Genomic DNA, 13,374 nt, shown 5'->3' with positions numbered 1-13,374 from the left:
AAACTGGAAAACGTCTTGGTTGACTTTCACGATGTTTTCTGAGCTCTAAGCTCTAAAGCAGATTGCTTTCTGCTGCTCACAAGGGTTCCACAGTGCGGCTGTGACAACTCACAATTACTCCATCTCCACTCTCCAGCATGTTTCTCCCCTGACTTCCTCGTTTCCACCCGCTTAAGTAGTAAATTCTAGGGAAAGTTCAACCATAAACTTAAGAGATGCCACCACTGAAGGGGAAGGGTGTTTCTGGAAAAGGAGGGAAAGGATGTGCAGCCTCTGGGAGTGACAGTGCTGACGAGAAGTCTCAGGGTCCTAAAGGTGGTGGCAGCAAAGGTCAGACACGTTCTATATGGAAAACATGGGAAAATCATGGAAGCCATGGAAAAGTTAAAGCCTGGGACGAGATTCAGTGATGTGGTCACACAGTACAGTGGAGATAAAGTCAGACATGGGGGTGACTTGGATTGGATAACCAGAAGGTCCATGGTGGGGCCATTTCAAGAAGCAGCGTTTGCCTTGCCTGTGAGTAGGATGGATAAGCCTGTGTTTACAGACCCACCAGTTAAGACAAAATTTCATATCATACTATTATGGTTGAAGGGAGAAAAATAAAATCACATGAAATACCGGGGGAGGGGGGAAGTAAATTCTCCTTAATCCAGCAAAGAGTAGGTGCTTCGAGTTTGTTAGGTTTGAAATATTGTCTGGACATTCAGGTTGAGAAATCAGGTAGCCAGAGTGAATTCTATGCTGGGAAAAAAAAGTGTTGAGTTGCAAATATACAAGGTATTTAAGACTATGCGATCAGCAGGGGGCAGCAACGGGACAGGAAGGGCGGTGAAGGAAAAATTCGAGCTCAGAGCCTTTCGTTCTTTATGGTGAGAACAGGACTGAGGACCAATTGAGCCAAGCCTTCCAGAAGCAGCTGCAGAGACAGCAGGAAAGCTAAACCAGAAGAGAAAGGGAGTAAGAAGAGGCACCCTTACATTTTGATGGAGAGGTGCCTAGGAGGCAAGGGAAGGTGTGAGCCATTATGGTCAGTGCCGGTGTTGGTGGCAAGCCGTTTCCAGAGCAAAGCTCAGTAGAGAAGTCAGAAGCAAAATAAGATGGGGGTGACACCACTGACAATCACCTAAGACATTTCTCTGAAGCAGGAAACAGGGGCATCAGGGAAGAACTGGAGGGTAATTACTTCCCCCTAAGTACTTATTGACCAAGTACTAAAGACCACCAGAGAGTCAAAAAATTAAGTGTATGCAAATCGCATGCTTCTGAAGAGTTTGGAAAATATGGAAGAACTTCGGGAAACTGGTAACGGCCCATGAGTGAGCCTGTTATCTACTGATGCCACATGCAAGCTTCCAACTCTCCAAAGGACTGATTAGTGTTTAGAAATCCTTTTGAGAGGCCTTGCTAATCAAAGGCTCAGAAACCCTGGTTAGGCATATTCCAATATTTGTGCTTTGGGCCCTCCTCCAGGTCAGGAATTCACTGTGGCTGCATAAGCAACGAATCCATGTGACTGACCCGGTCCTGAAAACTCTTAAAAGACCGTCTCTCTCTTTGAAGAGAATGTGGCTGGTAAATGAAAAACAGATTGTTGGGATTCTGTAAACCCCACCTCTCAGTTACCTAGCAACAGCCAGGTATACCCCACCCCTCAATTACCCAGCAGTGGCCAGGTATGCTCCGCCCCAGTGACCTGACACTATAAAAGGAGCTGCTTGACCCCTCCTCTCTCTCTCTTGGCCTCTCCTGCCCTTGTGCTCTTGCAGCCTTGCTCTCGCATTTCCCTTCCCCCCTCTCTCCCACGTGCTCATGGCCGGCCTCTACTCCTCTACTTCTCTCTCTCTGCCTCTACCACCCTCTTAACTCTCCCATGACCTGAATAAACTCTATTCCGTACTATACTGTTGTGTGGCTGGTCCCTCAGGGAAGGGATTCCCAACATGGACCCCTCAGAGGCATCTCCCTTGCCCTCAGGCCTCGCCGCACCTCCATGGGCCATATGCCCCCCACTCTCTTCATCCTTCCCCTAACATTGGTGCCGTGACTCGGATCGTTATCCTTTCACAACATTGGTGCCCTGTGACTCTTCCTTTCAGTGACTTTTCCTTTCATTGGTGCCCCGTTATCTTTTCCTTACACAGATAGCTTTTTTTAAAGCTTTAAAATAAATAAAAAAAAAAAAAACTGAGCTGAACCCCAATGTCACGATGTCTCCTAGACTCCTTAGTGATAGTAACTCCTCAGCTAAAAGGGTCCTGTGATGCTTTAGCTTCATTCACAGCTGGACCGGACTGGGCATCACAGAGGGACATGCTTTGGGGTGTGTAAGAGTCACAAGGTATTTGCAAAGACGTTTAAGTGATCCTGAACATAAGTGGTGTCATGCTTTGTACTGGACTGCTTGGTTTAATGAGAGGGAAAGGGGGAGAAATCACACTGAACACCAACCAGCCTTCATCTCTTTCTGCTTCAGAGTCACAGACACAAGGTAAGTGGCTGCCTCCCACCTCTGCCTCATGCTTCCCTCCGTCATGGACTGGAGTCTTTCAAACTGTGAGCCAGAATAAGCCTCCGCTCATCTACACTGCTTTTGTCGGTTTCGTTACAGCAACAACAAAAGTGACTAATAAAAACTCGTATGATATTTAATGCAGTCAGAACACGACTCTGACGTTTGTAACCCAGAGAGTTATCACGAGTAACTTGCTGAGGTTTGGTCTGTTGCTCTTGGTCTTATTGTTAAATTCTGTATTCCAAGGTCTCCCTGCCTCCAGAGGAGCTATTGACAACAGCTATTGTTGCGCAAATCTTGCTTCTTAATTTAAAACTATTACTGTAGGGAATAGAGGTAGGTGGGTTTTCGGTTACCTGGTGGGGGTGGCAGGTAGGGGAGGAGAAAAAGGAAAGGCAGGAGAGAAGGAGGAAGCTGCCAAGAAAGGAGACAGACAAAGAGAAAGTGGCCAGGATGAATGGGAAGTATTTAGCACACAAGGCTAGGGAGGCAGCCAGGCCAGCAGTTAGATTACAGGTTAACCCCTAGTACTTGTCAAAGCCAAATAAAATAACCATAGTCCAGTCTCATTTGTTTGTAAGCTAGACAGGGATACGGGAATACGTTTAAATTGGTTCAACTACAGTAACTCACACTTCCAAGTTCAGAATTTTACACCCGTAATAAACAGATGCCCACTGATGGCTTTAAATCAAAGAAGAATACTTGAAGATTGGTTCTCACACACCGATGGGAAGAGAAAATACCACGCTGGTCTGAGTCCAGACAGCTCATCATTTACTTTCTGTGGATAACAGAAGAGTTCCGTTTCCCTGTCCCTGGCTGGTCTCCAGTTGGTGCACACGGGATGGTCACAGTGGTCACTTAACACTGCCACCTATTCTGATGAGCAGTGTCTGCATCTGACCCTTAAGACTCACAGCTCTGCTAAATTATGTTTTCAACAAAATAGAATTCCTTAAAAGTAGCTTATCGTTCAATTTCCCAAGTGCCTGTGATGCACGACCTCAATTTTTTTCCACCCTGGATATCAAGATGCCACGGAATAAGTGGACCAGTGCTGGGTGAACTTAGTCTGTGTGAGGGGTCTGACTTCGCTCGCTCTGCTCCTTTAACTCAAACATGACAGAACGACCAGAGCAGGATGTGAAGGGCGGTAGCATCCATATGACTACAAACTCGACAGGAAACTGACCTCTGGCCTCAAATGCTTCAAGCAGGGAGCTGGAGAGGTATCGAGGAGTTGCCATAGGGAACCAGAGGAATAATGACCTGTGAGGATTGTGCTGAGGAAGTACTGTATGTCAGTGTGACAATTGCAGGAGACTGGGGTCTGCACAATGCACAGCCTAAAACTACAGCTGTTCCCTATTCCCCAAAGACGTCCCCTTCCCCACTGATCTCTGACCCAAAACACTACTACCACACAAACTCCCCGTTCCTATCCAAGAAAGAGTCAAGCAGATGAACAGTGACTAAAGTATTGTGTAATTCCATGAACCCAGAGTTACTGTTGTAATCCATTCTTCGGCCAGGAGAGTCTAACACTGACAGATTTGGTTGGGGACATTGTTGTCATACACAAGGTCAGAGTTTTCTCCATCAGCAAGACGTAGACATGTCTACCAGCAAACTAAATATCCCACAGAACAGGGAGGCTTGACTAATGAATGGCACAACCCCAGGGCAAGATGTACGGGCAGAAACCGCTAGTATTTAGGAAGAAGCATGTAGGAGAAGGTATCCTAAATATCTTAGTCAGGGTTTCTATTCCTGTATGTGTATGTATATATGTTTATATGTGTGCATACATATGTGTATGTATGTAAGTATGTGCACTTGTGAAGTTGATGAGTGTATTGTATGTGTGTATCTGTCTGTCTTTCTGTCTGATTTTCTCTTTCTTTTTCTTCCTCCATGAAATTACTATAAACACTAAAATTCAGCCAATTGGTGGGGAATTTTTTTCTCAAGACTGCTCCACGAGAGGTAGTTGTTGTTTCATTTCAAACCATGTAAGTCAATTTTGAAAATGTACAAGAACACCTGTTGAGGTTTGGTCTGTTGCTATTTATTGTAATAATAATAAATTCTGTACTGGAAGGGAAGGTCTAGGCTTATGAATGAATTCTCATGTTAACAAGCTTTTATTGTGCAAACTTTGTTCCTTAATTTAAAACTCCTGGGTAAGGGCTGGATCGTTGGCTTAGCAGTTAAGATCACTGACTACTCTTTCAGAGGTCCTGAGTTCAATTCCCAGCAACCGCATGGTGGCTCTCAACCATCTGTAATGAGATCTGATGTCCTCTTCTGGTTTGTCTGAAGATAGCAACAGTGTACTCATACATAAAATAAATGTTTAAAAAAAACAAAACAACAACAACAACAACAAAAAAAAAAAACCCAATTGGTTAAATTAAATTGGCTACAGCCAATTTCTGGAGGGATTAGAGGTAGGTGGCTTTTGAGTCACCTGGATGGGGGAGAGAACTGAGGAGAGGAGATAGCACTGTGAGAGGAAATGAGCATGAGGAGAAACAGCAAGTATTTGGGGTACCCTGCTGGGGAGGTAGCCAGGCCAGCTGTTAGAAAAGCAAATAGGCTGATTCAAGGACAGGCTTCAAATTGGCAGTTCAGGCCTAAATTCCCGTTTCCAAGAACTGGTTACGTCTAGACAAGTCCAGGCCTCCGAAGCTTCCTCACCATCTGGCCTGAGGCAAGGACAATGGGTCAGCAGCAGTTTCCAGCCCCCACTGCCCAGGTAATGGAATGTCCCTAGAGATGGAGTAAGATAATGGTCACCTAGTCCTGGAATCCCCTAATGTGCTTTAAATCTGGCCTGCTAGCTCACTCGGTTGTCTATCTTGTTAATGGGAGACCCTGGGATGCTGGGTTTCTGCAGAATAAAACACTCTTTACGGAGCTGGAGAGATGGCTCAGTGGTTAAGAGCACTGACTGCTCTTCCAGAGGTCCTGAGTTCAATTCCCAGCAACCACATGGTGGTTCATGACCATCTGTAATGAGATCTGGTGCCCTCTTCTGGTGTGTCTGAAGATAGCAACTCATATACAAAAATAAATAAATCTTTAAAAAAAAAAAATACCCACTCTTTGCATTTACTAACTATTTGAATCCAGGGTGTCATTTTTGGAGAATCATAGACCCGGTTACTCCCTAGTAATTGTCAAAGCCAAATAAAATAACCATAGTCGGAGTCTCATTCATTTGTATGCTCGTTGGGGATGAACATCGATTGGCTGAAATCTCACTGCTGGGTTTATCACTGAGAGAAGTCACTGCAGAATTCAAGCAGGGAAGGACCCTGGAGGCAGGAACTGAAGCAGAGGCCATGGATGTGTGCCAGTGATTGGCTGGCTCAGCCTGCTTTCTTATAACACCGAGGACCACCAACCCAGGGGCGGCTCCGCCCACAGTGAGCTGGACCCTCCCATGTCAGCCATCAATCAAGAAAATGAATGCATCAGGGATTCCTCAACGGCCCAACGTGGTAGAGACAGTTTCTCAACTGAGGCTTCCTCTTCACTGTACCTTCTGTCAAGTTGACATAAAACTAGCTACCATGGATGCATTGTGTGGTGTATGAATTAAGCTGTTTTTAGAATACCAAAGTTTGCCGGCCAAAGAACAGCTGACCTCAGCCTCAAATCCTCTTCTATTGAGCCCAGTCAAAGAAGCTCCTGGGGACGGTATCTCTGGTGGCATCCCCCTAATTTTCCCAGACAGGAAGTGGCTGCTTTGCTCCCACTGCCTGTCAGGGACACTTTGGTTATACACTCGGGTTTTTTCGTTTTAATTACTTGTCCTTCCCCCACCTCCTGCTAGCTTACGAGTTCTTTGAGACAAAAGCCTTCTTTCCTCCCTTGTATCTTCACCATCCAACAGTTACATAAACTCTTCAGGCGGCTACAGAATCCTAGCTGAGACTGCAGGTGTCCGAATCCAGTGACTTCCAGACTGTTGTGACATAGGAAACGTGAGGCTCACAGCCATCTGTAATGAGATCTGGTGCCCTCTACTGGTGTGTCTGAAGACAGCAACAGTGTACTCACATACATGAAATAAATAACACTTTTTTAAAAATCTAGGACATTTTGTACACGTAGAGGAGCACTATCAATGCCAGATTGACTGTTAAGTCAACCAGTATTTTCTTCCTTTCTGAGGGCTTGAGTATATGCTTTATAAACCAAAAGCCATTTCCCTGGGAGCCCCAGGCTCACCGGGCTTCATTCAGGGTCTGTGTTCCGGGAGGTCTTTACGCCTCACGAGGATGGCTGTGCCTGTGCCATATGGAAGAACAGCTGGGTAAGTTTATATTAACAAAGTCCCGACGACGGAGTTAACACGGGCAGCTGCTTGTCTCTACAGAGATGTACTCTCTGGCCGGAAGAGACAGGCTGCTGTATGAGGGGAATGGCTTGAAGATGTATCGCCCCTCTTTAACTGCAGTGATATCTCCCGACGGCACAGACCCTTCTGAACTCGCACCCAGATGCTCCCTTGACCCTCACATTTCCCCTCTATCTAGAAGTTGACTTCTTAGAGTGACATATTTTAATGACTTTAAAGCACACAGTTCATCCGTACAGAGCGAGGCCACAGGGTCTGTGAGCTGATGAGAACACAGGCTACTTTGTATCGCAGAGAAATAAATTCAAACGGACCGGAGGAACCCTGCAGCGTGAAAGGCTAATGGTTGGAGCAATGATACCAGGCCAAAGGGATGTGGAGTCCCTTCCCCTACCTCGCTTTGACTCTTGCTGTTCATATCTAGGTCTTGGCACCACAGTTTTCGATCTCAGAAAAGCAGCTCTCAGACTGGTTTCTGGTGGCCTGTGGTGATCTCGGGGAATCTTCACGAACACTTTTAGTAAAGGGAACAGCTGTTCGTATCTGCTGGGTATATTGCCATTCTTTTTTTATGTGTGTTCCCAGTATATTGTTAATTCTTCTTTTGATAAGTCTTCATTTCTTTCTTTTTCCTCCCCTCTATCCTCACCATTTTTTTAAATAAACATTGAGGTTCCCTTTTTTAAAAAAATTCAATTCAGAAACTGAATCAGAGAAATTTAAGAAGTTTTAAGTAGATTAAGACGGGCGTCACAATTCCCACATTCAGGAGTCAGAATGAGGAGTCAGATTGCAAGTTCAAGGTTAAGACCACATAGTGAGAGCTTGTCTTAAAACAACCAACAACAACAACAACAACAACAACAACAACAAACCCAGTCTAAGAAAATAGAGTGTTGATAACTGTGACCACAGAAGTCACAAGTTTCCGACAGAACTAGGTGATGGGGTTATTGGAAGGCAGAGGTATTATAACTATTTTCTTGTATCAAACGCAATAGGAGTCACTTCAAGTGTTTGCTTTCATTGTCAGTGGTCAACACCATATTCATTAATTAGCCGAGAGAAGGATGAATTTACCATTCCCGTGCTTTCCTTAGGTGCCTGTGATCAAGACGCACCGTTTACAAGCATGTAATTGTCAAGGAGTAGGGAAAAGATGCTCTTTTTGAAAGGACTTTCCCTGCATCTGCAGTGCACACCATTCATCACCGTCAGTCCGGGTTAAAACTTCAAGACACGTGTGGGCAGGAGTCGCTGTGTTCCTCTGAAGGCGCTTCTATTTGCACTCTTTACCCCCTCCCCCCCCCCCCCCGTGCTGAAGACTCTTTCCGTGGCCTCTAAGCAAAGTAAAAAGATTGGATAGAAACCTAGATGTCATCTTGGATGGAATTTTACCTCCCTCCCTAAAAAGGAAAGGAGGGACAGGAGGAGGAGGAAGAACAGAAGGAGGAAGAAGACGATATCACAATAAAACAGGAGTAGACTTTCTCACCCACGGGGAAGCATTCAAAACCCACTTAGGGGCTCCCTCTTCTTGTTCTTGCATCATCCCAGGAGCTCCTGGGCCGTGAAGCAGGACTCACTATCTTTGATAGCGGACACTCGGATGGACTCGTGGGATGTTTGAGATCATACTCTGGGGCGTGTTTTTATTTCATCTTGTAAAAGGAATCTGTGCACGTGTTAGTAGCATAGCATGTGTGCAGGGCGCATTCGGTGTCAGCCATCCGGCCTGTGTAGTGCCTAAGGAATATGGTTGCCACGGGTGGACACTAACCAGGTGCAGCATTCAGGAAGTGCCCGGACACAGATGCCCACACGGGCTGATAATGAGAGAGGTGCAGGCTTCAAAAGTCTCAGAAATATGTCTGACCACCTGACCAGAGGACGGATAGAATCGTCATGGTTCTATGGCTGCCTCTGTCCCTGTCTATAAAGCCTCTAGCTGAAGAGGAAAGGAAGGTTTTTGTTTGGAAGGTGTTAACTCCCTGCCTTCCAGATCGATGCCCCGGTGGAAAAACATACCACTTAAAGACTCTGTTCCTATCTCTGCTCACTGGCATTTGTGGTGCCGGCCAGCAGACAGCACGCAGCATACTGGTTACAACCTATTTAGGGCAGATCGAAAGCCACCATATGTACTGGCTGATTTGGGGTCAACTTGACACAAGCTAGAGTCGTCAGAAAGGAAGGAGACTTAACTGACAAAAGGCCTCCGTGAGATTCAATTGTGATTAATAGGGAAGGGCCCAGCTCATGGTAGGTAGCGCCATCCCTGGGCTGATACTCCTGAGTTTTACAAGAAAGCGAAGAAAGCCGGCTGAGCAAGCCAGGGGATGCAAGCCAGTAAGCAACACTCCTCCATGGCCTCTGCATCAGCTCCTGTTCCAGGTTCCTGCCCTGCTTGAGTTCCTGTCCTGACTTCCTTCAATGATCAACAGTGATGTGAAAGTGTAAGTTGAATAAACCTCTCCTCCCCGATTTGCCTTTTGGTCATGGTGTTTTATCACAGCTATCAAAACTCTACCTAAGACACCGTAGAACCTATGTCTGATTCCAGCCAAGGCCTAAGTCTCTTCTGTAGCAGAATACTGGGAAGAAACTAGGGCTGAGAAACATAGACCCAGCTCTTCCTTTTACTGCCTAAAACTGAGGTCAGTTTTTATCACATAACTTGATGTAGTGCTAACAAACGTGTCTTCCTTCCTGGAGTTCTTTATATTAAAAATTCATGGCACTCTGTGAAGTCTGCAATCAAGTGCCACATTTGAACCACCAAAACAGAAACAGAAGCAAGCGGTGAAGACTGCAAGGTGTTTCCAAGGTTTAAAACCATAATTCAGAAACTCGAGTAGAACGGTTCCTTCTCAACAAGGACATGGACCCAAGAGTCTCGCTGCCTCCCGCTCACCGATCTGTAACAGCTGCCAAGTTCAGGACATGGTTCAGGCAGAGTCACAGAGAAAGCAGAGCAGCAATGGCATGAAGAAAGAAGAGGATCCACACCTGAAATGTGGGCGCAGGAGCAGGAACTCCTAGCTCACCTTCAACAGCGAGCTTGTCTTCTCTGAATTTCTGCCAACCCTGCACTTAAAGTGGCACTTCCTGTTGTTGTCCACTTGTCCTGGGGGGAGGGGAGAAGAGAGAGATGTTATTTCTAGGATAGTAAAAAGGGATCCAGGCTAATTAAACCCAGTAAGGGCTACTGATGGATTAGCCCTTCATCCGATTAGTCCACAAGTGTAAACCAAAGTCATAAACAGCAAGTGGGGTTCTTTGCCATTTGTTTTAATGCTTTTAAAATGTGCTGAGGAGAAAAATTTATGGTTTGTTTCTTCAACATTCTAGTTATGAAGGTTCTATTCATCAACAACTAATTTATTTCTATAATGGAATGCCAGGGTACACGGGGCACTTTCCATAATAAATGTAAGAAATTAATGTGGGAGTCTCTAATTATTGAAAAGTGTAAGGGAGAATGTAAGTGGTTATTGAAAATTTTTATGTATCCACTCTGCACAAAGCAATATAAGGTGGGAAAAATATCTTAAGTTTTTTTTTTTTTTTTTTTTTTTTTTTTTTTGGAAAATAAAATGAATCACATGAGTTCAACAATTTAACCACAAACAAAAGTATTCCGAAGCCCAGTGTGTCACCCTCCCATTAAAATCCTAAATCCCAATATGCTGTTGCTGCCACCACAGGATCACCACGGTGGAATTTAAGGATAAGGAAGACCCAGCTATGGTGCAGACAACACCACACTTGACTGAAGGTTTACCTCAAGGAGCATATCAGATAAAACCTGGTCACTTAAAGCTCCACATTTACAATATCAATAAATCTTCATTTCGATCTCCCTGGTAATTTATCAAAGTGATTACACTAATCTGGCATCTAAACGCTAAGAGTAATTCAGTGAAATAAAATGTGTAAGCAATTTTGGAATAACTCATATTTTCCATGGTTACATTACTTCAGCACTGCCTCATCTAGACCTCTCTGGCTTTTAGGTTATATGACCTTTATGGTTGTCCTTGGTTATCAGCTTGACTACATCTAGAGTTAAGCAAAACCAAAGCAGAAGTACAATGGGGTGGGGGGAGGGAGAAATGGAGAGGTTGTTTGTTTGATTGTCTTTTAATTAAATCATTTCAAGTGGGAAGACCCACCTTTAATCCGGATCTTTTGAGGTGGGAAGTGCCCTCTGGTGGTGGTGGCCCATCTAAAGGACACGGAAGAAGGAGGTTTGCTTCCTTTGCCTTATTACCTTTACCTTACTTGCAAGTTCACATTTACTCTGGTGTTGGAGCCCTGCTTTTTGGGGATTTCAGCATCTACTGAAGACTAGTGGAAATATCCAGCCCCATGGACCACACAGCTGCTGGGTTTTGGAACCTCTTACACTAGCAAGAGAACCGCCGCCGGTCAGCCATTTTAATAAACCCCCTTTCTTTTTTTTTTTTTTTTTTTTTTTTAACAGACTTGGTTCATTTATTTTGTCTTTTATAAAAATCCTTATGTGGTAGCCACAGCTGGAGCCTGGGTCCTCTGAACAGAGACTCTAGTGTGGGTTTTCACAAGATGATCAGTGAATTCCTGATAAGGAGACTTGGTGAACACAGTTTCTTTCCAGAGGTCAGGGGTCAAGTAGCTGTACGTTTTTGAGATGGCATCAAAGGTGGCCTTGGCAAAGTTGCCCAGGGTGGCAGTGCAGCCTCTGGCTGAAGTGTAGCAGTCATCTATACCGGCCATCATCAGAAGCTTCTTGGGCACAGGAGCAGAGACAATGCCAGTGCCTCTGGGGGCAGGAATGAGACGCACCAGCACAGAGCCACAGCGGCCTGTCACCTTGCATGGGACAGTGTGGGGCTTGCCAATCTTGTTCCCCCAGTAGCCTCTCCTCACAGGGACGATGGAAAGCTTGGCCAGGATAATGGCCCCTCGAATGGCAGTGGCAACCTCCTTGGAGCACTTAACACCAAGACCAACGTGACCATTGTAGTCCCCAATAGCGACGAAAGCCTTAAACCTGGTCCGCTGGCCAGCCCGGGTCTGCTTCTGCACTGGCATGATTTTCAGAACCTCATCCTTTAGAGATGCACCCAGGAAAAAGTCGATAATCTCAGACTCCTTAATGGGCAGGGAGAACAGGTAGATCTCCTCCAAAGATTTGATCTTCATGTCCTTAACCAGGCGGCCCAGCTTGGTGACGGGGATCCACTCCTTGTCTTCAGCTTTACCTCCACGAGCCCCGCGGCCTCGACCACGGCCTCGGCCTCGACCACGACCGCGGCCCCTAAGACCGCTGCCGAATCCTCCGCGGAAGCCGCCGCGGCCTCCTAAGCCTGGGCCCCCGGGTCCTCCGGGCCCTCCCGCTGCACCGGCGTCATCCGCCATTTGGTGTTTTCCCGAAGAAGAAGAAGCAATAAACCCCCTTTCTATGTAGCTGTAGATTCATTGTATAAGATCTGTTACTACAAAGAACTGGGAGGGATGGAACATTACTTCATGTGCATTGTATCATTAAGGAGATGCTGGCAATTAGTAGCTTCTGAGAGAGAGAGAGAATCAGTTTGCTCCAGGGAGAGGAGCCCCTGATAGGTGAGCCAAGTCCAGTCCCTAAACACATATAGATATGAACAACACCGAGTGAACTCTGCAGGTTGCACTTATAGATGGGGGGAATGGAGTAAAACAATAATAATTTAAAAACTAAGACCATAAATTTGGAGAGTGGGGGTCATGGGAGGAGAGCAATAGGATAGATGATATACTGTATCCTCAAAATAATTTTTAAAAAAAGAAACAGTGCAAACATATAAGCATGGGCTTTGAGAAAGCATTGGGCATAAATATCAACAATAACTATTAATGGACATGCAGTTTTGTGGCTTTGAAGTTGCATTGGTCAAAGGATATAATTCACAACAACCAGTTTCCAAAATTCAGTATCATTTGACAATTCAAGTTTAAAAATTAGTAAGAATGCCTATTGATTTGAGGAGGCTGGCTTTTATTTACTTATCTTAAAGAATCCTTTCTAAATTAAATCACGAACTAGTATTTGGAGTGCTGCTCTGGTGGAGGGAGGAGGGAGAGGCGCTGCCAAGCATGGAGCACCTGCCGGTTTGCACAGTGTCCCTTGAGAAGCTGATGAGAAGGGCCCTGCTCCTTGAGGCTTCCATCTGCTGTGCTGAAACTGAGAGGTGTAAACCCAATCCCAGAAGTTGGGGTGAGTCTTTTCCCTTCATGTTTCCCCTTAAATGTCACCTCTTTGTGCTTCAGTATCAGGGGTTCAGAAGGCCTCCAGAAAAAAAGAGAGAGAGAGAGAGAGAGAGAGAGAGAGAGAGAGAGAGCTTGCTTGTTCCTTTAAACATGACTGCTATTGGTCACATAGAGGAGGGAGCAAAAAGATGCTACAGGATAAGAGCTCGTACAGCAAGTCTCTAAAAGCCATGGCCACCTGAAGACTCCCAGG

At 45.5% G+C, this 13,374-nt stretch overlaps 1 protein-coding gene and 1 pseudogene across 2 annotated transcripts; one reads left to right on the top strand and one right to left on the bottom strand.

Moving 5' to 3' along the window:
* Positions 1-215: 215 nt before the first annotated feature.
* Positions 216-767, top strand: LOC308434901 (peptidyl-prolyl cis-trans isomerase NIMA-interacting 4-like; annotated as a pseudogene). The gene has a single exon. The product of its transcript is annotated as a peptidyl-prolyl cis-trans isomerase NIMA-interacting 4-like (transcript).
* A 10,602-nt stretch (positions 768-11,369) lies between these two features.
* On the bottom strand, positions 11,370-12,304 carry LOC308435051 (small ribosomal subunit protein uS5). The gene has a single exon (XM_080935595.1). It carries the CDS (start codon positions 12,291-12,293, stop codon positions 11,412-11,414), a length of 882 nt encoding a protein of 293 aa, XP_080791721.1. The 5' UTR covers positions 12,294-12,304; the 3' UTR covers positions 11,370-11,411.
* Between the last annotated feature and the right edge of the window lie 1,070 nt (positions 12,305-13,374).

The sequence above is a fragment of the Micromys minutus genome, assembly GCF_963924665.1.
Source record: "Micromys minutus genome assembly, chromosome: 22".
Lineage (NCBI taxonomy): Eukaryota > Metazoa > Chordata > Mammalia > Rodentia > Muridae > Micromys > Micromys minutus.
Note: the sequence above shows the minus strand (reverse complement) of the source record. Positions and strands in the feature narration are given on the sequence as shown.

What these genes read in the sequence shown, in the direction of transcription:
- LOC308435051 (XM_080935595.1), bottom strand. Translation starts at nt 12,293, where the DNA reads ATGGCGGATGACGCCGGTGCAGCGGGAGGGCCCGGAGGACCCGGGGGC.